This window comes from Mastigoproctus giganteus, chromosome 14 (genome assembly GCF_048544385.1).
Source record: "Mastigoproctus giganteus isolate SK-2022 chromosome 14, ASM4854438v1, whole genome shotgun sequence".
NCBI classification, from domain to species: domain Eukaryota; kingdom Metazoa; phylum Arthropoda; class Arachnida; order Uropygi; family Thelyphonidae; genus Mastigoproctus; species Mastigoproctus giganteus.
The window spans coordinates 23,924,538-23,951,957 of NC_143588.1; the positions used below are offsets into that span (position 1 = coordinate 23,924,538).

At 36.9% G+C, this 27,420-nt stretch overlaps 1 protein-coding gene across 1 annotated transcript in view; it reads right to left on the reverse strand.

Moving 5' to 3' along the window:
- Nucleotides 1–27,420, reverse strand: part of LOC150075021 (protein AATF-like) — a 179,754-nt gene that overhangs the window by 106,826 nt on the left and 45,508 nt on the right. The window contains exon 6 of the mRNA XM_090389045.1: nt 11,129–11,266. Coding sequence (XP_090245171.1) covers nt 11,129–11,266 — 138 coding nt within the window. The remainder of the gene's footprint in view (nt 1–11,128; nt 11,267–27,420) is intronic.

The window sequence follows — 27,420 nt, forward strand, 5'->3', positions numbered from 1 at the left end:
ATCTGAATTTATGCCCTCTCAGGTGATTTTTCTGAGCTAGAGGAAGAATCCCATCAGCATTGAGCATGCTTAAACCATTCAAGGCTTTATACACCTCTATCAGATCACCTCGCTGGTGCCTAGTCTCCAGACACTGTAATTTGCAAAACTTAAGCCTTTCTTTGTAAGAGCACCCCTTTGTTCCATTTACTAATCTTGTTGCCCTTCTCTGTACTCGTTCCAGCAGCTCTACATCCTTCTTGAAATGAGGCCTCCAGACCTGTATACAGTACTCTAGGTGTGGCCTGACCATCGCCTTATACAATGGAATAATCACCTCCTTATCCCTGCTGGAAAAATTCCTGTATATCATTGACAATACTCCATGAGCTACTCTTGCAGCCCGTCTGCACTGCTCAGAGAACTTCATATCTGCCTGCACAACCACCCCCAAGTCCCTTTCATTCTCTACCACTGTCAGTGTAGTACCACAGAGTTGATACGTTGCTCTGGGGTTGCTGTTTCCCATGTGTAGTACTTTACATTTATCAATGTTAAACTTCATTTGCCACCTCTCAGCCCATCTGCTCAACCTTTCCAGATCCTGTTGCAGCAGCATAGTGTCAGTAGTGTCCTTGACAACCCTGCCAACCTTTGTATCGTCTGCAAACTTGGACATTAAGCCCGATATACCATCATCAATATCATTTATAAATACAGAAAACAATAATGGATCCAACACTGAGCCCTGAGGGACTCCACTAATAACATCAGTCCACGATGAGCAGTGTCCATTGATTACCACTCTCTGTCTTCTCCCCATCAACCACCCCTTTATCCATAGCAGCAATTTGCCTCCAATGTCACACTGCTCCAATTTGTGTAGCAGTCTTCCATGTGCAACAGTATCAAAAGCCTTTCTAAGATCCAAGTATATAATATCAAAGTTATTCCCTGCATCCAGTTCTTTTGTGACTGCATCATAGTATCCAATCAAGTTGGTCAGGCAAGACTTCCCCTTAACAAAACCATGCTGTGTCTGAGCTATAACTGAAGTCTTGTCTAAATGATCCTGCAGTGCTTCTTTAACCAGTGCCTCCATTAATTTTCCTGGAACAGAAGTTAAGCTCACAGGTCTATAATTACTTGTGTCAGCCTTTGATCCTCCTTTTTGAATTGGGGTCACATTTGCACATTTCCAGTCTATGGGTACCTCCCCTGAGTCCAAGGAAGCTCTCATAATTATGGCTAAGGGTTTGCTTACTTCCTTTGCTGCCTCCTTTAATATAACTGGATAGATCCCATCCACCCCGGGTGCCTTTTTTGTGTTTATATTCAACAGTAACTCCTCCACTTTACTCCCAGTTATTTCAAGATTCTGTAGCTTACTGCTAGAGTTGAATACACCTCTGGCATTCCCCTCGCTGAATAACTCCTCATGTGTGAATGTCGATGCAAAATATTCATTTAGTTTGTTAGCTACCTGAGCAGGATCATCAACACTTGACCCATCAATATCAAGTGGACCAATCTGATTCATCCCCTTCCTTCTAGAGTTTACATAAGTGAAGAACTCTTTGCTGTTTTTCTTTGCATCCCTTGCCAAGGATTTCTCGTACTCTGCCTTCGCCTGCCTAACCTCCTTTGTAACTTGGTTGCATATCAACTTGTATCTATCATAGGCTTCTGTGTCATGTGTTAATTTGTATGTATCCCATGCATTTTTCTTCTCTGCCATATGCCTCATTAGCTCATCTGACATCCATTTAGGCCTAAACCTTGAACAATATTTCTTAGTTGGTATGTAAAGCCTAGTAGCTTCCAAGATAAGTTCTTTGAATGCTTCCCATTTTGAATTTGCTGTTGGTAACATCATCAGTTGGTCCCACTGTATAGAATTTAAATACTGTCTCAGTCCATCGTAGTCGCCTTTACGGAAGCAATAACCCTTCCCTTTACCCCTAATGGTAGTTACCTCTTTGGGTAAAGATTCTTTGAGTAAAGAGTAAAAATTCAATGAGTTTTTTTTTTCTCGTGCAGTTGGCAGCCTTGATCCCAGCAAGCATTGCAATAGTACAGCATTAAAATGGCAACCAAGCAGGAGAAAGCAACGTGCGTGTATGTGGCTGTGAGATACCAAATTTCAAGTGACTGTAAAGAGCCATTTTCAGCAGGAATTCCAGAAGGATCCACCTACGGAACAATCAATGAGGCAATGGTTGAAACAATTTCGAAAAACCAGCAGTGTGCTGCACCAGAAAGGAACAGGCAGGCCTAGGTGTATCTGCAGATAAAGGATGGGATATTTAGGAAGTGTTTACCCAAAGTCCCAAAAAATCTATCTGCCAGGCAAGCCTGCAGCTGCAAATACTATGGGCAACATTGAACAGGGTGGTTCACAAGAGACTGAAACTTTATGCTTATAAAGCGCAAATTATCTAGGAAATTAAGCCTTGTGATAAACCACAAAAAAGAAGAATTTGCTGTTCATACTCCCAAGTATATAGACAAAGATGAGCACTTTCTGGCAAATGTCGTTTTCAGTGATGAAGCAACATTCCACTTGTATGGTAAAGTTAATAGACACAGGTTGTCACATATCAGGATCTGAAAACCTCCACTCATTTCATGAACACAAGTATGATAGTCCCAAGGAAGACATTTGTACACACTGTCCTTCGAGTTAAAAGTTCTGACTGAAGAGGCAGTGACTTGCATTTCTCAAGAGATGCTGCTTCAAAACACTTGGAGCGAAATTGGCTACCATCTTGATATTCTAAGTGCTACCTTTGGTAGTAAACAGAATGTACTGAACATACCGAAGTGCAGTGGTGTGATAAAACATTCTTTGAGTTGCTTTATTAAGCAAAGCAAACCATTTTGGAATAGCTATTCATCATTCTCATTCCCCAGGTTCAGAGGTTCGCAGTCATGATTTGCCAAAGCTTTCAGTCTTCAGTCAAGATCAAAGCGTTTCTTCTGTTGGACCATTCCTTTAAGTCATCCAGCCATTCTCTTCTTGGCTTCCCTTGTCATTTCTCTCTCTCCGTCCATCCTTCTAGTGCTGTAACTAGTCCGTTTCCAGTAACTAGTCTGTTCCCATAATATGTCCAGCATACATCCACTTCCTTTTCATCACTTCTTTCAATAAGCTGTAGTCACTTTCCACTGTTTGCCAAACTTCTTTATTCCTAATCTTATTTAATTTTTAGCATTCTCTGATCACACCACATATCAAAAGTTTTGATCTTTTGATATGTGGTTTGTTTGTTTGTTGTTTGGTTTTTAGGAGCATTAGCAACTAAGGCCATATTGCTCCGGGAATATGCGGTGGTCATTCCCTGACCTTTCTGCATCCTCCGTATTTGGTGGTGACGGGCTCGAACCCGTCTAATCAAGACACATGTGCTACGCACTGTTGCTCTTTCCCACCTGGCTACGGAGGCGCCTTGATATGTGGTGTGATTCTTTTATCCTGTGTATGGTCTGGAAGACTGACCATACACAGGATAAAAGCAATTTTATCTATGTGATCTTGATGGAGATCATTGTAGTGTCTGCCATGGAGTGTCTTCTCAGCCCATCTTTCTAGCTTTGTTTGTGCCGCTTGTCTATCTTCCTTATGGACTGCTGGCGTGCTGCTGTGTGTTTCTGGAAGTAATTCTTTCAGGTTAGAAATCGCCGTTTTCTGTTGCTTGATGAGATCTATAAGAACCCTTCCTCCTCCTTTCCGAGCAATTGTCAATCTCTCCACTGTTGACTTCGGATGGTGTTGGTGGCTCTTGGTCATCATTGTCCTTGTCTTTCTCATGATATCTTTCAGCTCGGTGTTAGTCCATTATTATTATTATTATTAGCAGCAGCCATATTGTGCAAGGAAGCCTGAGGCTTATGCTGCACCAGCCAAAAAAAAAAAATTCCGAGTTACCCTGAGAGAGAGAGAGAGAGAGAAGTAGAAAGGAATTGCCAAGAAAGAGAAGAATGATGATATCCAGCTCAGGAACCTGGGTGTGCCAAGCCCATACTCACCAGATGTGAGCCCTCTGGGATTTATATGTGGGACAACAAATAATTAGTTTATAATTTCCAATTGCTGATTTATCTCCTTTCTTATGCAGCAAAATTATGATTGCATTACAAGTATTTCCCGACTTTACGAGTTAATTCGTTCCTAGCACGCACTTGTAAAGTGGGAATTTATTTCCCATATAAATAATGTTAAAAATAGGGGTTACGTTCTCAACAATGAAATTAGTTAGCTAATTAGTTTGTTTAAACAATGACTGATTTATCCAATGAAATGAAAACGTAGCATGTAAAATCAAGCAAATTATAATAATAAAGAAATTATTTATGACTTACAAATGTTAAAGAATGTTTATTCATCATCTTCATCATTGACTTAATGCAAACTTGTTGATCACTCATTATTGACTTGGCACTCGTTGGTTTGTTGCACAAGAAGTCGTCTCTTTCAGAAATGCTTCAGGAGACGTTTGTTTCTAAGATAATCTTCTCTTTTCTTTATAAATTTCGATAGCATGCATAAGCATTTTTTAATGGAACGCACAAATTGCAACTAACACGATTTGCACGGAGTAACAAGTTGAAGAAGCTTAAAAAAAAAAAAGGAATGAAGAGAAGATTCTGAAAATTTATTGTGCAGAAATGGTGCAGACAGGCACCCTATGGTGCCTGTCTGCACTGCTCATAGTCAAATCATAAATAGGAACTTTGCTAAAAGGGACAAGATTATCAGATTATCCCATTGTATAAGACAATGGTCAGGCTACACCTTGAGTACATACAGATCTGAAGTCTCATTTTAATAAAGTTGTGGATCCCTTAAACCTGGTGCAGAGAAGAGCAACCGTCTGGTTTTGCGAAAAGCAATAGTTTGAATAAATTTAACGAAGAATTAGCCATATTATTAGAGGGGATGGACAGATGAGGTAGTGGGTGGATTTTTTATTTTTTGGCTGTGCTGTATAAGCTTGCTTTCTTGCATCATTTGCCACAACTACTACTATAGTAACAGAGGGATGTGATGCAAGAAAGCAAGCATAAGAGCTTATGTAGCATCAGCCAAAAAAAAAAAAAAAAAAAAATCGCACAACCATTCCCTCCATACCAATCCCTCCTTGAATTTAAGCTATCAACTTCCACAACGACAGATGGAAGTTTGTTCCAGCAATTGACCACCTGCTGGCTAAAAGCAAATTTCTGCACATCTATTCTAGAACTGTCTTTCCTCAATTTGAATTTATGCCCACTTACGTTCGTAAATTTTTGGCTGGTGCAGCATAAGCCTCAGGCTCCTTGCACGATATAACTAATAATAATAATCTGAGTAAGTGGAAGAATTCCATCAGAATTCGGCGTGCTCAACCCATTCAAGGCCTTATACACCTCAATCAGATCACCTCGCAGGTGCTTAGTCTCCAGCCACTGCAAACTGCAGAGCTTAAGCCTCTCTTGGTAAGAGGATCCCTTCATTCCCCTCACCAATCTTATTGCATTTCTCTGTACATGCTCAAGCAAATTATTATTATTATTATCATCATCATTATTAATAATAATATTTTATTATTTAGTTATTATTATTATTTAATTAATAATAATAATAATAATAACTGATGGGATTCTTCCTCTTGCTCAGAATAATCACCTGAGAGGGCATAAATTCAAATTGAGGAAAGACAGATGTAGGATAGACGTGAGGAAATTTGCCTTTAGCCAGAGGGTGGTTGGTTGATGGAACAGACTTCCATCCCTTGTCGTGGAAGTTGATAGCCTAAATAAGTTTAAGGCTCAGCTGGACAGGTATTTCGAACGAACAGAGGAGTGAAGTGGAAGTGGTTATTTTTTATTTATTTATTTTTATTTATTTATTTTTTTGGCTGATGCTGCATAAGCTTGCTTTCTTGCATCACATGCCTCTACTAATGCTAATGCTAATATGCATTATGACTTTTGGGAAAGCATATTTCAGCTATATTTCTTTTGTAAACAAAATACAGTATCGGTCTCATTATCCAGAAAGCTTGGAACTGGGGGCTTTCTGTATTTTTTTTTTTTTTTTGAATTTCTGGATTTCAGGTCTTTAGTAAAAGAAATTAAATCACATGCAAAATAAATAATTAAAAATCTTACATTAAATTTACCTTATCTAAAAAGTGTTAGCAAATACAAATTTTAATATCACTATAATCAAATATTTTAGTAACTGACTATACAGCAGAATATAAAAATTAAAATAGTTTAATTAATAGTTAAATTAAAATAACTATAAAACAGTTACTAAAAATTGTTAAATTAAAATTCTCTAATCTAAGTCAAATATGAAGATCATGCTTATATTTCCAAGGTGGTAGATGACTTTCATCAACTGGTGAAATACTACCACTTTGCTTATTGGAGGCTTGAAGTGGTGAAACCCATGTTTAGTCTCTAGAGCAAAGTTTCCGGCATCCCCCTCCCCCCATACTTCTCCTTCAACCCATGCACGGTACTAAGTACTATAGGTTTTGATACCTTTCGTGTTGGGGTTTTCATAAAAAAAAAAAAAAAAAAAATCACAGGGCATTGTTCATTATGAATTTGTCCTGCACAGTCAAACAATGAATTAGGAATACTACAAGACAGTTCTGCAGGAACTGACGATGCTATTCAGAGAAGAACTTAAAGTGGGGTTTCAGGGAATGGAACTTCAATTGTGAAAACACCCCTGTACACCCAACACTTTCCACATTCAAGAATTTATTGCAAAGAACCCCATCACTGTGGTCCTCCATCTGCCACACTCACTGGATTTGGCTTCATGTCCCCTTCCCAAACCCCTTGAATTTCATTACAGATTTGCAATAACTGAGGAAATTATTCAAAATATAACTCACAAACTATTAGCAATTCCAAAAGAAGCCTATCAATAATGCTTCCAGAAGTTGCAGAAACATTGGAATCAGTGTATACAGTGCCAAGGAGGTTACTTTGAAGGAGATCCATCCAAATAGCCTGATGGATTATTAGTTCAAATATTAGTCCAGGCCTCAAACTTTTTGATGATGTCTCGTGTTCAGAAGAAATAGGTTAATGAAAGTAAGTGAAGGGGACTTTCCCCCCTTCTTATTTTTGTTGATGCTGATATCATGCTTCATTACATCATTTTTCAATATACAAAGGGTACTAGGAAAGTTTTGCAATATGACGCAACAATGAATCACAGGAAGCTGCTTGTTGCTGCATGTTGAGACATGTTCATACGTGCATAGTAGCCACCGTGCCAAGTCGATGGGCTCAGTTATTCATTAGTAGTGAGAGTGTAAAGTGCTTGCGATGGCATCGTGGTCACGAAATGAGATAAGGACAGTTTTGCGGTATAATTTCGTGCGTGGTTTAACCATAGACCAGTGCTTAGAAGAAATGACTCTTGCACTAGATGATGATTGTCCACATTCGTACAACGATATTCAGGTGGTATAGAGAATTCCAAAGGGGAAATTTCACTCTGGAGGATTCTGAGAGGCCGTGAAGGCCACGAACGTCAGTTACGGAGGAAAATGTTACTGCTGTGAGGAAAATGCTTGACGAAAACAGGCGAGTGACCTACCAACAGATAGAGGATACTTTGGGCCTAAATGCACCAGCAATTCGTTCGATTCTGCAAGATCATTTGCACGTGAAGAAACTTTGTTCTCTCTGGGTGCCGCATCAACTGACTGAAGAGCAGATGACACGACGTGTCACTTGGTGCCGGGAGATGTTAAAAAAGTTTGATAAGGGACAATCTCGGTATGTGAACAACATCGTGACAGGTGACGAGACTTGGCTGTACTATTGCGATCTGCCGACCAAGGCTCAAAACAAAGTTTGGGTCTTTGATGATGACGACACACCCGTAATTGTCAGAAAATCCCGATCTGTAAAGAAGAAAATGATAGCTGTATTTTTCAAACCGAGTGGAATTGTGGAACGTGTCGTTTTGGACACGCAGAAGACAGTCACAGCTAAGTGGTATACTGAACAATGCCTGCCTAAAGTCATTGGATCTATGAAGAACCTGCGGCCAAAGTCAAGAAAGGACACCTGGTACCTCCATCACGATAATGCTGCAGCTCACAGCACCAAAGCCTGCACCGAATATTTGACCACGACAGGACTGAAACTTCTCGAGCACCCTCCCTACAGTCCAGACCTTGCTCCCTGCGACTTTGCACTGTTCCCGCATGTGCAAATGAAGCTAAAAGGGAGGCGGTTTTCCAGTGATGAGGACCTTCTACGGGCTTGGGACGAGTGTGCTTTACTCCCTAGTGAAACTTGGCAGAACTGGTTTAAAGATTGGTTTCAGAGGATGGAGAGGTGTATTGAATGTAGAGGAAATTGCTTTGAAAAAATTAAATAAACAAAGCTGTATTGCAAAACTTTCCTAGTACCCTTTGTATATAACTTTCACAATTGTCCAAGGGAAAGGTTCTGTGGACACATCTCTTATGCAGAATTTCTGTCCATATTTTATAATTGCTTTTGCATAAGAAATAGTCAAAGGACAACGAATAGGGAAAACAATACTCTGCAAGGTTAGCACAGCTGTTATCTGAATTAATGTTAAATTCACTTCTCATTTATACAAAATGTTCTATATCACATGCAATAAATACAGCAAAATGTTCTATATCACATGCAATAGAATAAAACTTCCTATTATAAAAGGTGATCCAATAACCATTTTGAAAATCTATAATTCAAGATATGTTTATGAAAAATATGAAATGAAAACTGGATAATACAATCTGTTATTGAAACAACTAACATAAGATTAAATAAATTGATTATCCAGAAAACAGTTATATAACGGGGTGTAATTATATTTGATTAATAAAAAATATGTGCACAATGTTCTAGTCAGGCCACATGCTAGGCTTATGCAATATATCCTAACTATAACAATACTACTATTTACTCAAAGTTGCAGGTAGCTGACCATTAGTGACACCCAATATTAAAGTTTAAGCCTATGTCAGGAGCATATTACACAGCAATCTTAGCCAAGTTAGAGAGGGAGGGGGGGGGGGTAAACAACTATCCAGCAATACTAAATAGAATGGCAACATAGATATCTGAAGTTAGTCTTCACAGCTTCAAATTTTGTCAGTTGAATGACAAAATCAGCTGTTCCCATTTATCCCATATGGTGGAAGTAAGTTCAATGCATGGGTTCATTATGCTGTGAGTTGCTAATTACTGGAATAAGTTAAGACCAACAGTTTGCAAAATTATAGCTTGGATGGATCAGTACCTGTGAAAGGACTGAAACACCTTTTTTTTTTTTTTTTTTTTTTTAGCTGGTGTGGCAAAACCCCTATGGCTCTACTGGATTTTAAAAATAAGAAATAAAACTTCTGGGAATTAAAAAAAATAAATATATTACACTTTAATTATGAGTTTTATGAAACAAAAAGCTTATTTTAATACTGAAATTATTTCAAAAATACAACTTTTAGTAAATGCACTTGAAACATTTTTGTTTCATGTATGGTATCAACAGTTAACGTTTAAAAATAAACAATATGCAAATAAGAAAATAAAACCAAGTAGCACTAAATGAAACTCAGTAAACTTAACTGCTAAAAACATAATATTTAATATTATTAGTAATGAACTTGTTTTAATAGTCATTTTCACCATCAAATAACTGATGGTTATTTCTTCTGAACTACATTTTCCTCACGTCAATTTTCCGTCAATCCAGGTTTGTCAACATTAAATAATAGGTTTCTTTTCATTTGTTATTTATTTCCATTAAACCATTTTTCCGTTTTAAGATTTCTTATAACAATATTCTATCCCATGGAGAATATTTCTTAAAGGTTCTCTTTGCTAATTAAAATTTAATTTTCATTTTAATAATGGGATTAAATTAGGTATATTTGGTACTTTTTTATTATAAATGCAAAAATCTTGTATTGTTCATTTATGACATGATTAAACTGGTCCAGTGAATAACTGTGTAAACTTCTTTCCCCCCCCCCCTTTTCATTTCCTGGACAATAAGAAACCTGGAAGACATTTTACCTTTTGCTGGGCTTTAAACCCTTCTAATGAATGATAGTGAAAAACCTATTGCTACACTAGCATGCTTTGTTGCTTGCTTGATTGGAATATTCAGTTTATCATATAATTCTTAATCAAAATGTTCAATAAGGTTGAATACAGTTTTCTTACAATTCATCCATTTGTATATTTTAATAATGCTGATCACTTGCATACAGTAACACATAAGAATGTAATTTTAAATTTAGAACTATTATGTCACTTCTGCTACAGAAATGAAAATTTCTGGCACACTGCCACCAAGTGGACTAACTAGCATGAGTGAGCTATATTGTGGTGTATGTGGAAAGAATGGATTTTTTGCATTGACTAATGTGGGCTGATGAATTTACATAGCTTATTAAACAGTTTCACCAGGGAATGGTATATGTCTAAGGAACAGTTTCATGCAGAGTACACCACACTCAGAGTGCAGTTTTGGGCCTAGGCTCATTAATGTGCATGCAATTACAAATGACAAGGCCCTGTGACATCTTGGACAATTCTGGCATAACTGAAATATGCAAATTATAAGATCTATAAAGTTGTTACCATTTTCAGTAATGCTCCCTTCCAAGGAGGTGTTATATGAGGATACAGTTCTGCATTCTCATACAATACCTCCTTATATCTTACAAATACCATTTGTAAGATAAAAGAGAAAATGGGTTCCACCAAGTCTTCTGCTGGAAACAGGAGTAAAAGGCAGAAGTTTCACCAAGCTTCAAGTAACTAGTAATGACCTGCAAAGCCTGTCAGCATTTGAATACATTGTAATATGAAATTATAAAGCCACTTTGTAAACCTTAAAAGAGAAAGATGCCAGAGAATGGAAATTCCTATTGGACCAACTACTATCAAAAATATTTCTTTGCACTCAACTTGAAATTAGTAATGTAAATAATGTGAAAATAGTAATGCCAATAATGTAAAAATAGTAATGCCAATAGTAATGCCAATAATGTAAAAATAGTAATGCCAATAGTAATGCCAATAATGTAAAAAAAAGTATTTAAAGTATATATATATTTATCATATAAATAATATTTTTTGTAATTACCTTCTTGCATAACATAATCAAACTGTTTATCTCCTGCCGTAATAAAAGATGTCCACATATCAAACTGTGGCAGCCTATTGGCTATAATCAAAAGCTTCTGTAGCTGTATTCTGCATTCCAGGAAGTTATCAAAGAGAGCTAGAAGAAAATTTTATCACATAAAACTGAAGGCAAGGTAACAGCAACATACAAACTCATCAAAACAAAAATTAAAAATTAGGCAACACCATTAAATATTAAATGCCACAGAAATTATTACAGGTGCAGTAACGAGTATCAGTAGATATCAAAAATAAAACAGAAATACAGAAGCTCTCTTAACCAACTTACTGGATTAGTCGACAATCTTCCCATTTCCTCTTTAAAACATACTGTCTGATGCCCATGGCATACTGCTATGGGCACTAGTCTGGTATGCGTGAAAACCAGTAAAATTAAACAAATATTAAGTAAATTAATGAAATGTGAGTGAGAAAAGAGAGGAGTTGTTTCTATGAACTAAGGTGGATACTCTGAAAAAATTGGATAAGGTGAGTCTCTAAAAGAAATTCCTGTTGAATTAGATGTGGACAAGATACTTGTAATAGATTGGGGGGAAAAAATTATAAAAAAATCTAGAAGGATTTTGCACTCATTTACCTACCCTTGTGTAACAAGGATAGGTAAATTCTCACTCCACTTTTATAGAACTATAATTATAGATAGAAGACAATGCATTATGGCTACGGTTTATGCAAGAAACTACATCTAGAACTCTAACTAATTAGCAGACTAGACCCATAAAATCAAAAAAAAAAAAAAAAAAAAAAAGGCCTTGGCTTTACATCAAACGATTGATAGTACCGAAAGTTTTATAGCAAGTCATGGACGGTTTGGACATTACAAAAAATATCATAATATTGAGTATTAGTGTGTAAAGATTATCTGCCGATCAGCTTGCTAATCAACAATTTACAGACAATTTAAGGTCATTAATCAACAGAGAAAACTGACTGGAACTCTATAACATAGATGAAACAAGTCTAAATTATGAGGTCACCTACAAAAAACAATGCAAAAAAAGCAGTCTGTTACATGAGGATACAAAAAATCCAAAGAGAGAGAATCACAGTAGACATCTGCAGCAATGCAAGTGGAACTCACAAATTGACACGTTTTGTTGTTGGTAAATACTACTCCTAGAGGTTTTAAAAATGTAAATTGTTTTTTCTTTACCAGTTTACTACTACTCACAAAAATCAACATGGATGGATTTTACATTATTCAAAGAACTGTTGTAAAAAAGCTAATCTAATCTAATCTCTCTCTCTGAAAAACACTCCTTCACATCCCAGTTGTGAAGAACTTAAAGAGGACATAAGGCCATAGTTTTACCATTGAATGTAATATCCCTGATCCAGCCTATAAGATAGATCATGGGGTACCAGAATATCTAAAGAGATAACATAAGCAAAAGTCTGATTTCAATTTGAAAAAAAAACAGAAAGTACAAATACAGCTCTTATAGAATTCTTAAAATTTATCAACATCAAAGACATGGCTACAACATAGCACTAGCATGGAATGAAATTCCAAGTTCAACATTTACGAAACACTGTAGAAAACAGTGGCCTAAGGCTCACAACACTAATGGAAGTCCAAAACAAATTGATAACAATTTGTTGGAAAGTGAAATTATGGAAAATGCAGAAACCATATATGCCATAATGGAAACAGATGGTTCTAAATACAAAGAAGATATTAAAACCCAACCCAAACCAAACCAAACATTTCTCACACAGGAGCGGCAGGAGCTGCCAAAAATGCCTTATATACAGCTTTACTTTACATTGAACAACAGCCTGACTCAACAGTCAAAGATGTGATGTTTATAAAAAAAAGTGGAAAGGCTATACTGAAAAACCACATTTCATCATCTAAACAGAAGAAAATTATACATTTTATGTAAATGAATGTATGTAAATAAAATGCTTAAGGTGCACCATGTATACTTTTTTATGATTCCTAACTTTAACCGACTTTTTCAATTAACTGATCAACTAATATTCCTGATCATACGAGATAAGAGTGCTTCTACTGTACTGCAAATTCCTAAAACAAGAATTATAGCTGGTTGGTTGTTTGGGGGACTGCTTAGCACATAAGCTATTTTAGTCACAGTAAGTCATTCCATGATTTATTCTGTATTACGTCTGTTCAAATATATGTTCATGAACTGATCTGCATAGTTAACAGGTCAAAAACCCAGCATAACAGATAGAGAAAAAAAACTCCTTCTGCCTCTGCATGAAATCTGATAATTACAACCCAAAGTGAGGAGGCCTCCACTTTGATGCGATTCAAACCAAGATAGACTTGGTTTGAATCCCAACCAAGGCAGGATACTAAAAAAGAAAAGAAATATTGTAGTATTTTGAAAACAATTTAAATTAAATTTCAATAAGCTAAGAACTTATCTTTATTTTCAGATGCCTTCCTCAATTACTTCAAAGAAGCCTATGTTTATTTTATTACCAATTTATAGACGTGCTCATGGAAATTTCTCACAGTACATCAATTTTGGAGGGGTACATTTCTGTAGGTGACAGAAGAATCAAGTAAACATAATATATATTGTCCTGCCAAAAGCATTCTGTAACATTTGATTCAGTGAGAATCAGAGTGATGTAAGTCAAATTAATATTCTCTCAAGTATTTTAGTATCTCATCACAGTAAAATCAAGAAACATGATGAAATCTCTTAATAAAATAATTGTCATTATTATATCATAGAAGATTACTAAAATTAAAAACATTTAAAAATGTATGTTTTCCAAATGGCAAAATGACTTACAACAATATCATACAAGTTTTATTAACCTGTGTAGGATTTAGGGCTAAAAAACAATCACCAATGAGGGAGCCAAACAGCCTTGTAATGGCCATCTGGGTGGTGTTGCCACTGAGAATAAGTAAGAACAGACCTCTCTACTGGGGAAGCATTATTATATGAGTTATAATGAGATAGGCAACTTGCGAAGGAATTCACAATATGAGATGTTATGTAATGATGCCACTGCACAATTTCATTTGGCTTAGTGTATATAGAAATGATACTAATGACTAAATTATATGACAGTGTGGTTTTATTAACCTGAAATATGATAAAAGAGCATTACTGGAATGAGTAAAATGATAAGCTCAACCTTCACAATAATGTTGAAATAATCAACTGCTCACACAACTGTTTTCACTCTTAGCTTGCAGTGCTCCATACTTTTACTGCAAATCCAAATATGAATCGCAATAAAAGGATTCAAATTCACCCATCATGGAGTCTACTATCTTATAATGCGACAAGCATTAGCACACTGAGAATGCTGTTAGTAATACAAACCATCTACTACTACCAGTTGCTGACTAGTTAATCAAACATTAACTACCTCCTTTTTTTTTTTCTTTTTTTTTTTTTAAAGCAGATTCATGTCCTGATTCAAGTCATATTGTAGACTACAAAAAAATACCCACCTTTAATTCTGTTTATTAATTTATATGTTCAAAGACTTTTTGGATAACAAGAAGAAACTAGACTTCCCAAAAACATGAATATATGTGGTCACAGTTTGAAGACTATTGTATATTATCTGGGCTGTGTTAATAGTAATTTTATTACTTTTGTTTTGTTTTTTTTAGAAATGACAAAAAAAATAACTTTGTTCAGAATACATAAATATGTTTATCAGAATTAATTTTAGTACATATTGATAAGTTATTATTAGAGAGAAACAGGCCATTTTATTTTGTAGCATATCCCAAAAGACAACAATACACAGCATTCACACAAGTGTCACATAACTATATAGATGTTGGAAGTGAATGAATACACTACCAGCCTGAAATGCACAGAGACATGGAGAAATATAGGCTTTAATGAAGAGCAGTAGTGTACTTTTGAAATGTTAAAAGAAAGAGTGGTCTTATATTACAAGTTTGCAATAAATGAAGTTTGAATAAAACCTGCAATCCACAGCCATGCTTTCCCTTTAACATTTCAAAAGTACTGCTCTTCATTAAAGCAACACACACACACACACACACACACACACACACACACACACACACACACACACACACACACACACACACAATAGAAAAGCAGATTATAATAGTGCAAAAGATAAATCCCACTTGCTTAAAATTTTAATGAAAAATCATGTAATCAAAGTTTGGCTTATACAATTTATGATGCTGAAGCACTCTAAAACTGGAAATTAAAAAATTTTCTCTCTTTGTGGCAAGCAGAATCGGAAGACTGCCTGAGAAATAACTGTAGTCAGGGAATGAGGAATCTTACATTCCATTTTTTTTTTTTTTAGCTACATAGGAAGATTATTCACAAAAATGGAACAGCGAATTCATTGGCTGCATTAGTCATCACAGCTTACTAAGTTCATTTGATAAGAACTATAAAATATTCTCTCAATGGCAAAAGAAATAACTTGCAAAATTAAACTAATACAAATATTTAAAGCTCAGCTATTTAAAATTTTTAAATAATTTTACCATTAAAGTAAGCACACCTAAAAAGATATATTAGAATAAAAAATTATAACTTTAGTAGTTTTTAATTAAAGCGAATCTTGTACTATGACAAACCGGTACTCTTTCTGTATATGTTTTTTGTACATATTCTAAATCACAAATCTTTAATTTAAACTTCTATTTGAGATTGTGGGAGATATTATTTAATTATTTGGTTTCCACCTGAGAGAAAAGGATCAATATACAGTCTTCTTAGGAGGCTGGACTGTGTTTAATATTGGGGGAAACCACAGACACACCTGAGGAGAAGAAACAGAAAAACAAATACCTTTTCTTAGTTACTAAGTTCAAAGGTGCATAATCCATAAGTAATTTACAACTGCATTTTTCTGTTCTTACAAGTTGAATTCAAATAAAACAGGTAATGGTGATGTGACAATAAGCAGGCTTTTCATTTATACCATATTGTACCATTCACTACCTAGTTAATAAAAATGTACTGTGCATTAAAAGCTGTTGACTTTTTTAAAGAACTAAAAAAGAGACAGAGTCCTTTTTCATATACAAATACAAAAAAGAAGAGCGAATCAGATGGGGCCCTTCTTAATCAAACTGGAGAAGTCAAAGATAGTCCATCACAAGTGGCAGACAGGTTGAATCGGCATTTTGTAATGATGTTTACAATTAAAAGACCATGAAAACCAAGAGGGATCTGACAAGAAGCCAGAATACTACAAATTAGTATTAGTAATGGCCACATGGCACAAGGAAGCCTATGGAAGTAATGGCCAAAAAAAAAATAAATAAATAATAATAAAAAATAAATAATAATAAAAAAAAATGACAATAAAATAAAATAACAAAAAATACATAAAATAAAATAATAAGAATAAAAACAAATTAATAATAATAAGAAGAAAATTTAAAACATAATAATAATAAGAAGAAAATATAATAATAATAAGAAGAAAATTTAAAACATAATAATAATAAGAAGAAAATTTAAAACATAATAATAATAAGAAGAAAACATAATAATAATAAGAAGAAAACATAATAATAATAAGAAGAAAATTTAAAACAATAATAATAAGAAAATTTAAAACATAATAATAATAATAAAAATTAATAAGAGAAAAGGAAATGGACAACCTATGCATTTCCCTCAAAGGTTAGGTAACACTGACTTTTGAATTTCCCCAGACAGTCAGCCTCTACCACGCATGTAGGTAACTTATTCCAGTAATGGCCCCTAGTTCTAGAATCATTTATAACCGTGAAAATTTCGTCCTTATTCATTTTGCTTACGCCTCTCAGAGCCTTAAACACCTCAATCAAGTCTCCTCTAAGGTGCCTAGTTTCCAAGCTCTGCAACCCACATATTCAAAGTCTTTCCTCATATGGACGCCCTTTTGCCGATCTCACCAGGCAAGTTACCCGTCTTTGGACCATTTCAAGAAGAACAATATCTTTCTTTAGGTGTGGTCTCCACACTTGAACACAGTATTCCAAGTGTGGTCTAACAATAGCCTTATATAATGGGATTATGATCTACTAGCTTATCTCTTACTAGTAATTGTTCGATAAACCAGGACACAATGGGCCCTCCTTGCAACCAGTCTACAATGCTCAAAGAACTTCATATCTGACCATATTGTAATACCCACTTCCCTTTCCTCCACTACCAGCTTTAGTTCAACTCCATCAAGTGTATAAGTTATTTTGGGTTACTGTACCCCAGGTGCAATATCTTACACTTTGCTGGCAATCATTAACTACTCTATCAATCTTTACATCATCTGCAAATTTAGACATCACGCCCTCTATCCCTTCTTCGATGTCATTTATGAAAATCAAAAACAACAGTGGTCCTAATACTGATCCTTGGGGAACTCCACTTCTTACATCAACCCAATGTGAGGAATAACCATTTATCACAATCCTCTGCCTCCTGCCCTGAAGCCTACCAGCTATCCATCTAAGGATTTTCCCTGTGATTCCAACCTGTTCCAGCTTATAAAGTAACCGCTCATGTGGGATTGAGTCAAATGCTTTGCTGAAATCCAAATAAACAATGTCAAAACTATTCCAAAAGTCCAGCTCTTGAGTGACCCTGTCAAAACAGCTAACCAGATTAGTTAAACATGATTTTCCCTTTACAAAACCATGCTGAGTATCCTTCAGAATTCCATTTCTATGTAAATGGTCTTGAATTCCACCCTTGATCATAGTCTCCATGATTTTCTCTACTACTGAAATTAGACTAACTGGCCGGATTTCCCACTTATGTACTGGAGATACACTGGCACTTTTCTAATCCAACAGAATCACTCCTGAGTCCAGTGATGTTCTCATAATTAGCCTCAATGGTTCAATGTACTCACTTGCCACCTCCCTTAAGATTATAGGGTAGATGCTATCAAACCCAGGAGCCTTACTGGCATGTAGGCTCGAAAGTTTTTTCAATAAATAAACGTGTGAAATTTCAACATCACTAATTACATTTTTTTCAACTTCACTCCCAGAATTTCTCATTGACGTGAAGGGTTTTCTTCTGTAAATATCGATGCAAAGTAACTTTTTGCCAGCCTAACCTTTTTCAATGGCATTATTACAGATAAATTTGTATAGGCTTCAGTACTTTTTATTGCTCTGTAACTTCTCCATGCCATCTTTTTCTGCTCAAGTAATTTGGCAACTTCATTATTCATCCAACCTGGAATCCTCCTCGTGGAGTATATTTTTAATTGTATATAAGAATTCAATGCTAACATACCATTAAAAAATTAAGTGATATATCAATCACAAAAAAGTCTATGGGAAACTGCTGAAGCTTAGTAAAGTTAAGGTTCCAGGAGTGGCAGTACACTAGAAAAAAAAAAGGCTGAACATGAGATTGTACCATCCTGTTGGGATCATTAAACTACAGAATAATCCCCTGGACTTTTAGAAGTGTTAATGCCTCCCCAGTTCACAAAGGAGGTGTAAAAGACGTGCTGGACAATTATAGATTGGCAAGTTTGACTTAAGTAGTGGGAAAGATCATGCAATGCTTCTATTGAAATGCAACTGAGTAGCAGCCTGGAAAGCAAGGAAATAAAGATTTCCAGGACTACTGGGAGTCATAGTGGAACAAATAAATACATGGGTTGTGTTAGGGTAACTAAGAGTAGAAACAGGTGCATGTACACCAATGCTAGGAGTATAGTTAATAAATTTGATGAGCTTGAAGTGCTAGTCAAGACATCAAAGGCAGATATCGTTGGATATCAGAGACATGGTGTCACACAGACATAAGCAGTGCAGAATTGGAATTTGGGGAGTACAACGTTTACAGAAAGGATAGATAGGATAGGAAGGGAGGAGTGGTTATGTGGTTAGTTAAGAAACACATAAAATCTAAGGAAGTGCATCCAATTGATGGTGGACAATGCAATGTTGAGTCTGTTTGGTGTGATATAAGCACTGGGAAAGGAAAAATGAAAGTAGGTGTGTTTTATAGGCCTAATGAATCAGATGAGTATAATAAGAAATTGTGCAGAGAAACAGTGCGCCAGTAAATCAGAGTGTCTTATAATGGGGGATTTTAATATTCCAGAGACTGACTTGAACATGTGGGTTGGTAACTCACACACTTGCAAAGCTTTTGTGGAATTATTGGATGATTGTTTTCTACAGCAGCATGTTCAGGAGGCAACTAGAAGGAGTAATACTCCTGATCTGATTATCAGTAGTGATTCTTCATGCATTAAGAATCTGCAGATAAAGGAACCACTAGGTGGCAGTGATCACAGTGTGCTGAAGTGGGATTTACTCAAAAAAGTAACTACCATCAGGGGTAAAGGGAAGGGGTTTTGCTTTCGTAAAGGTGATTACGGTGGCCTGAAACAGTATTTAAATTCTAAAGGGTGGGACCAACTGATAATCTTACCAACAGCAAATTCAAAATGGGAAGCATTCAAAGAAATAATCTTGGAAGCTATTAGGCTTTTCATACCAACTAAGAAATATTGTTCAAGATTTATGTCTAAATGGATGTCAGATGAACTAATTAGACATGTGGCAGAGAAGAAAAATGCATGGGATTCATATAAATTAACAGGTGACAGAGAAGACTATGAAAGATATAAGGTGGTCTGTATGAAATCACAAAGGAGGTTAAGCAGGCAAAGGCAGATTAGGAGAAACCTTTGGAAAAAGATGCAAAGAAAAACAGCAAAGAGTTCTTTACTTATGTAAACTCTAGAAGGAAGGGGATGAATCAGATTGGTCCACTTGATATTGATGGTTCAACTGTTGATCATCCTGCTCAGGTAGCTAACAAATTAAATGAATATTTTGCATTTACATTCACACATGAAGAGTTATTCAGGGAGCGGAATGCCAGAAATGTATTAAACTCTGGCAGTAAGCTAGATAATCTTATGGTGAAAGAGGTCTATGTGCTCCGGATTCATATTATTGAAATGAAAAAATAATTCCTCAGAGTGGTTTAATACTAGAACATACATACAAAGAACGGTTAATATACAAAAGAGCTTTCGGCTGAGTAGACAGCCTTCTTCAGTTAAACAGAAAATATATTAAATGACAGTTAGAATGGAGATGTGCACTGCCAAGTTGGTGCGTGAGGCGTGTGGCTAATTGTTTGAGGTTGAAGTTTGTGGCTGTGACGTATGGTGGTGACGCGGCCAGCGTTTGTCTATGGACAGAATTATTGCTTCTGTGATGGGGTTAACTTGACAACCACTGTTCCTGTTCAAAGAGGTATCCGAGCATTTTATGTTTAACGATTCCAACCAGGTGCGGCGTAGGTAATGGTGGGACCTGTCCACAACCACGACATCGCGGTGCGGGTCAATGTCGTGGTGGGTTGTCCAGACATGCTCGGCAATAGCTGAGTGTTCCACATCTGCCAAACGGGTCGCCCTTTTATGTTCTGAGAGACGTTTCTCGAGCCGACGTCCAGTCTCTCCAAAGTAGCAGCTAGTGCAGTCGCGGCAAGAGATGCGATAGACCAAACCGCTCTGCAGAAGGGTGAGGACAGGTGTTTTCACGTTGGAAATGAGAGAACGCAGTTTCTTGCCTGGGAGTTGGATGCACTTTATCCCATGTGATTTTAGGATTCTACTGATCTGTTGTGACAGGTTGGGGTAGTATGGGATAAATGCCCTCATGGATGACTCACCACTGTTGACGTTACTGTTGGTCGCCACGTTGTCGCGTGCCTGTAGGTCGCCACGTTGTCGCGTGCCTGTAGGTCACACCTGTCAAAGATGTCGATGGGATAGCCACACCTCGCAAGGTCCTCATTGACCCTGGTGATCTCTGTGCAGAGCTAGAGTGTATCCAGGTGCGAGTTAGCAAGGTTCGGGCAGTGGTGAGGAGGTGACCCCGTGCGTGTGCTGACCGGAAGTTGGTAAATTGGCCAGCACACAATCACATGGGATAAAGTGCTGGGGGGGGGGGCGCAGGTACCCTGGTATTCCAGACATTCTCTCATATTGAGGGATTATCTTTGCAACTAGAATGTCATGTCTGCAATACCAGGGTACCTGCCCACCAACCAATGAAAGGTCAACAAGCCTTGAAACAGTGCTGTCTGGGTGGTGGTGGTGGTGCCCACTGTGAATAAGTAACAATGGTCTTCTCTTTTAGTGAAGCGTTATTTATTCGAGGTAGTGCAATATATGGCAACTCGTTGTGAAGGAAGAGCACAATATGAGATACAGATAAAATGATACTCTTCAAACTACTAACATAGTTTTTGTTTAAGAGTTGTCTATAGTGTGTTCACACCAATATTATTTAAAATAACTAAAGGCAACAAGGCATAATACGTTAAGAGTAAGAGTTTTATATCTATATAATATCGGTGTGGAAACACCATAGATAACTCTTAAGAAAAAACTACAATAGTAGTGTGGGAGCCATCATTTCCTCTGTATCTCATATTGTGCTTGTTCTTCACAAGTTGCCATGGTATTGCTCTACTTCGAATTGTGGACGAGCACAATATGAGATACAGAGGAAATGATGCCTCCCACACTACTATTATAGTTTTGTCTTAAGAGTTATCTATGGTGCTTCCACACCAATATTATACAGATATACACCAATATTATATAAATTATTATACACTTAAAGATATGATGCCTTGTTGCATTTAATTTTACTTAAATATTATCATGTACACTTTCTGGCATCTCTCATATTGTGGGATTATCTTTGCAACTGGATTGTCATGTCTGCAATACCAGGGTACCTGCACACCAATCAATTAAAGGTCAACAAGCCCTGAAATGGTCACCAAGGGAAGCCTGATATTCACGGAGTTTTCGAGAATAGGTAACAACAGTCTTCTCTACTAGGAAGCATTGCCTATTCAAGGAATTTATAAGTTTTTCAGGGGTGTGAGTTGAAGGAGTTACTGTCCCTTTCATTCTTCTAGACCGTTTCTTTTCTTCTTCCAATCCTACTATAACTTTCCTTCTACTTTTTGCTTTTCTAAGTCTAATAAGGACAAGTGAGTAGTAGAGTTATTATCCCACACATATACAAACAAGCCTTGAAACAGTGCCATCTAAACGGTGCTCACTAAAAATAAGTAACAATAGCCTTCTCTTTTAGTGAAGCGTTACTTATTCAAGGTAGTGCAATATATCGCAACTCGTGAAGGAACAGCACAATATGAGATACAGATGGTCCTTGAGGTTGTCACAGACATTCTCTCAGATATGCTAGACAAGCTGTACTTGATATCTGGGAGTCTTAAACCCTGATGGAACTGATATTCAGGTGACATTCAAGTCAAGTGGACCCAATTTCGGCAAAGTCCGGACAGTCTGTGACTGCCAGATCCTTTGCTTGCACCTTCATGACGGTGGGACTGTTAGTAATCCTGGGTATAACCCCCATGCACAAGCACACTGTGGGTGACCACCCAGTGTGAACCAATGTAAGCAGAGGTCGAAGTGTGGTGCCCACACCACATGGAGAAGTGGCATCCTTCTATGATACCAGGCAATACTAGGTATTAGATGACTCTCATCGACCGGTGAAATACCACCACTTTGCTTAATGGAGGCTTGAAGTGGTGGAACCCATGTTAAGTCTCCAGAGCTAAGTTCTGATCAACCCTTCCCCATCTCTTCCATCATGCAGTATGACTGATGACTTTTGAGGTTAGGATAAACAACATCATGGCGAGATCCAATCTTCCTTACATTTTGAAGGTACAGCTTTAAAATGGTGTTCGGCAGGCCGGCAGTTAGTTAGTACACCAAACCGAACCTATTGGTAACTCACTAGGAGGCTTTCGGATCTGCTAGTGTATAACCTTGCTACCTCAACTCTGCCATATAGGAGGTGGCCATAGGTATATTCTTACCATGTGTACACAATATTCAAAAATTTCATTACTTCATACAGTCCTCCCCCCACTTTTTCTTACTATTGATGGTTGTTATTTGGTTTTTATGAGCTTTAGCAACTAAGGCCATATTGCTCCGGGAATATGCGGTGGTCATTCCCTGACCTTTCCGCATCCTCCGTATTTGGTGGTCATGGGCTCGAACCCCGGTCTAATCAAGAAGCGTGTGCCGCTCCTGCCCACCTAGCTACGGAGGCACCTCTTACTATTGAATACACCATGAATTGTCAAACAAATAGAGTAAGCTTATCTGCGAAAAGATCTAAACCTCCAAAACACTTCCTAGTTCATTTCACAAATATATGTGGTCTCAATTCTACTCTCAACGATGTACATTTCTACTTGCAGTCTGCTAAACCCCATGTACTTTTTCTGACAGAATCTCAGTTATCGGTTGATTCACCCACTGCTCATCTCATTTGCCCAAATTATTCGCTGTATGATTCCTTTCCCCTCAAAGGTGGTAAAACTGCAGCCATTATCAACCCACTGCAGGATGGAAGCCTCCTCAACAATTCGTGTTGAGAGAAATGGACCATAATCTGCCACACTGGTCCAGTGAAGGTTGACAGATCGACCGTATTTAGCATTCAGGGGCTTGAACCCCGGTCTACTTAAGGAGTGTGTGCTATTGCACTCCCGCACCTGGCCACTCGGCTACAGAAAAGGTGGTACTTGTGCATATGTCCGTTCCGATATTCCCTGTCAGAGACTTGGTAATTTGGAATCTCTTTTCGATCTTCTCTGGCTTAAAATCTCTCTACTTCATTGTTTCAAATTCATCTGTTGTCTCTACCATTCTCCCAAATCCACTAATCACTTGGAGCTCTTTGACTTCCTCTCTTTACAATTTGACTTTCTCCAGTCCAACTTTCCTAACAGTGAAGTAATTTTCCTTGATAATTTTAATGTTCACAACTCCATCTGGCTTCCGTTTTCTAGTCACACCGATCCAGTTGGTTGAGATGCTGAGGCTTTTGCAATTACTAATGACCTCGCACAGATTGTTCATTTACCTACAAGAATACTGGACAATCCTAACCATACAGCCAACACCCTTGATCTTTTTCTCACAAACAACCCTTCTAAGTACACAGTCGAAGTGAGTGGTCCTTTAGGCACCTCAAGCACAACTTGGTGATTGTCTCTTCTCCAATGGAGTCTTTATCTCATGGCTATTCCCAACCTCGTATTGTTTGACATTACAAGAATGCAAAGTGGATTGACCTGCAAGATTTCTTTTCCTTGGTTCGATTACTGTTTCAAAACTTCTGATGTCAACGTTTGTTAAGATCCTGTCAATGAAATTATTCTTGTAGGAATGGAATCCTTTATTCCACACTCCACTCTAAAATCTCGTCCTTTATCTAAACCTTGGTTTTCCAATAAATGTACTAAGGCTGTTCAAGAGAAGAACGTTGCATATCGTAATTGGCTTGTTTCCAATTCTTCAGTTTCATTTTCTGCCTACACCAAAGCTCGCAACAATTGTAAAGCAGTTATTAATCATTCCAAACTAGATTTTGAGCAGGCTAAGAGTAGAAAACTTGCTTCTTTCCCTAATGGTAGCCGAGCATTCTGGTCTCTTGCCAAAGCTATTGGCTACAACTTTTGCCCATCTCTGCTCCCACCTCTGTCAAAACCAGATGGTTCTGTTGTCACTTCAGCCAAGGATAAAGCTGACCTGCCAGTATCACATTTTTCTTCCAACTCATGTATTAATGATCTTTGGAAAACACCTCCCACCATTCCCAACACACTCCATTCACTGCCTCCTGTGATCTTCTGTCAAAAGGATGTCAGAACGATTTTGACGAATCTTGATGCTAAGCTCCAGGTCCTGATGGTATTTCTCTACTTGTTCTCAATACCTGTGTTCCTGAACTTACTCCTGTTCTGTGCCGCCTTTTTTCACTTTCTTATTCCAAAGGTGTTTTTCCTTCTGCTAGGAAATTTGCTCATATCCAGCCAGTTCCTAAAAAGGGTGTCAAATCCCTCCCAACCAATTATCGTCCCATTGCAATTACTTCTATTCTTTCTAAAATAATGGAGAAATCAATTAACCACCAACTCTTAAACTACCTAGAAACTTTCTGTCTGATCAATGATTGCCAGTATGAATTCCATTAGTGTCAATCCACTGGTGATATTCTGGCTTATGTTACCCATTTATGGCCAAATTCAATGGAAAAGTTTGGGAAAATACAAGCAGTTGCTCTTGACATCTCAAAGGCTTTCAATCGTGTTTAGCATAAAGGTCTCCTAAATAAGTTTCCATCTTATGGTTTGCCAACTGTTTTTTGTAATTGGTTATATACAGTTTTCTCACTGAGGGGTGATGGTAGATGGCTCTCTGTCTTCAAACTTTTCCACCAAGGCCGGTGTCCCCCATGGTTCAGTTCTTTCCCCCACTCTTTTCCTCTTGTATATTAATGACCTTCTTCCATTGACTGGAAATCCTATCCATAGTTTTGCCAATGATAGCACATTGCATTCCACTTTCCATTTTAGAAACCTTGCCCTGCTCAATCAGCTTCAACCTCTCGAATATCCGCTACCAACTCCTTAAATGCTGATCTCCAGGTAATTCCCCTCTTTTGCAAAAAAGTAAGGCAGAAATTCACTCCTTACTTAACTTGTGACCAGGAGTGCTGTGTTCATATTTGTAGCCCAGCGTATTATCGCCAGTTTCATTGGCATTGTAAACCTGTGATAAAATAAGGCTCTCACATTTAATGTTCATTTATAAATTTTCTAAATGGCTCAACTTGCAAAATGTCTGCACGTAAAGATTCACCACAGGTTTTCTTGTTCACAATGCCATGCCTTTTTCTAAAACACCACAGCCACCCATCACTTGCCTTAACATTAAGTCCCATGTGTTTTCCAAGAGTTTCACATGCAGATTTCAACTCAAAACTCTGTATATTAATACCACTAGATCTCTGTTGAACATACCACTTATACACAGCTTCCTCTAAGTTTTTATCTTGTGCAACTTTCATGTGTTTTCTACTCCCCTCTGTAGAACCATATTGAGAGCTATCAACACTTTATTTTAAAGAAAAATGTTGCAACTTGGCCTTTGATTTACGGATATCAGAAAGTTTTTTTTTACGCCGTAAATTTCACAAACACGTGCTATTGAGAAACCTCGTTTTAATTTCTGAATTAGCTCTAATTTCTATGCCACATTTAAGTTCACACGCTTTCTTTTAACTTCTCTATCACTTGATGCGATTTTAAATTGTAAGGATTGCAAAATTATTTAATAAATAAAGTCACAGATATCACTGAAACACTCTGTATACAACCTGACCGCATGATAGCTTGAGGCAGACTGAGACCGAAACAAAGTGAGTAGGTAGACCTACAGTTCAGTGTCCAGAGTCATGTTCAGCTCGCAAGTCACTGTCTGCTTTTATCTGTTATCTGGAAAAACAGCTATTTGAACATGTTTTCAGAAAGAATAAAAAACAATTTTCCTGAATTTGATTATAAAAATAAAAGTAGGTAATTATCAAAACAATAATGGAAATAGGTAATTATTAACTTTTTAATTAATAATTACAGTGAAGTTTTGTATAACCTAAAAAAAATATGGTAAAGATTAATATGTACAATACTATATTATTATTTGTCCAGCCCATTAAATCCGAAATATTGGGGTCCATTAAATCGAGGGTTTACTGTATATAAAGTGTGTGTGTGTGTGTGTGTGTGTGTGTGTGTGCGCGCGCGCGTGTGTGTGTTTTCCATAATCCATACAGGAAAAACAGTTGCCAGGTAGGTATTGCATGAAAAGATGCATGTGCATACATATGCTCTCTCTCTCTCTCTCTCTCTCTCTCTCTCTAATAAAAGATCATATCTACTTAACATATGATCTTCTTTATCTACTTAAGACAGTGGCTTTCAACCTGGGTGCTGCAACAACATTCCAGCGGTGGCACGTAATTTGGGTTTAAGCTACTTAAACTTTTTTTTTTTTAATTTATATATTTTATTTCATTATAAAAAGGTGTACGGTATCTTTTTAGTTTTGTGGTGATCTATAATTGCTGTTTATTTAGTACCTCTATATAAATAATAAAATAATTATATATATATATATATAATTTGTATTATGAATTGCAATTTTGTTTATAATTATATCATTGTAGTAATCATCATATAACATATTTTTTTAATATTATATATATATATATATATATAGAGAGAGAGAGAGAGAGAGAGAGAGAGAATTGGATCTAACAGGCAGAAAATTGAGTAGGGGTGCCTTTATTAAAAAAGGTGGAAAACCACTGATAAGATATGATATTTTATTAGAGAGGGGAGG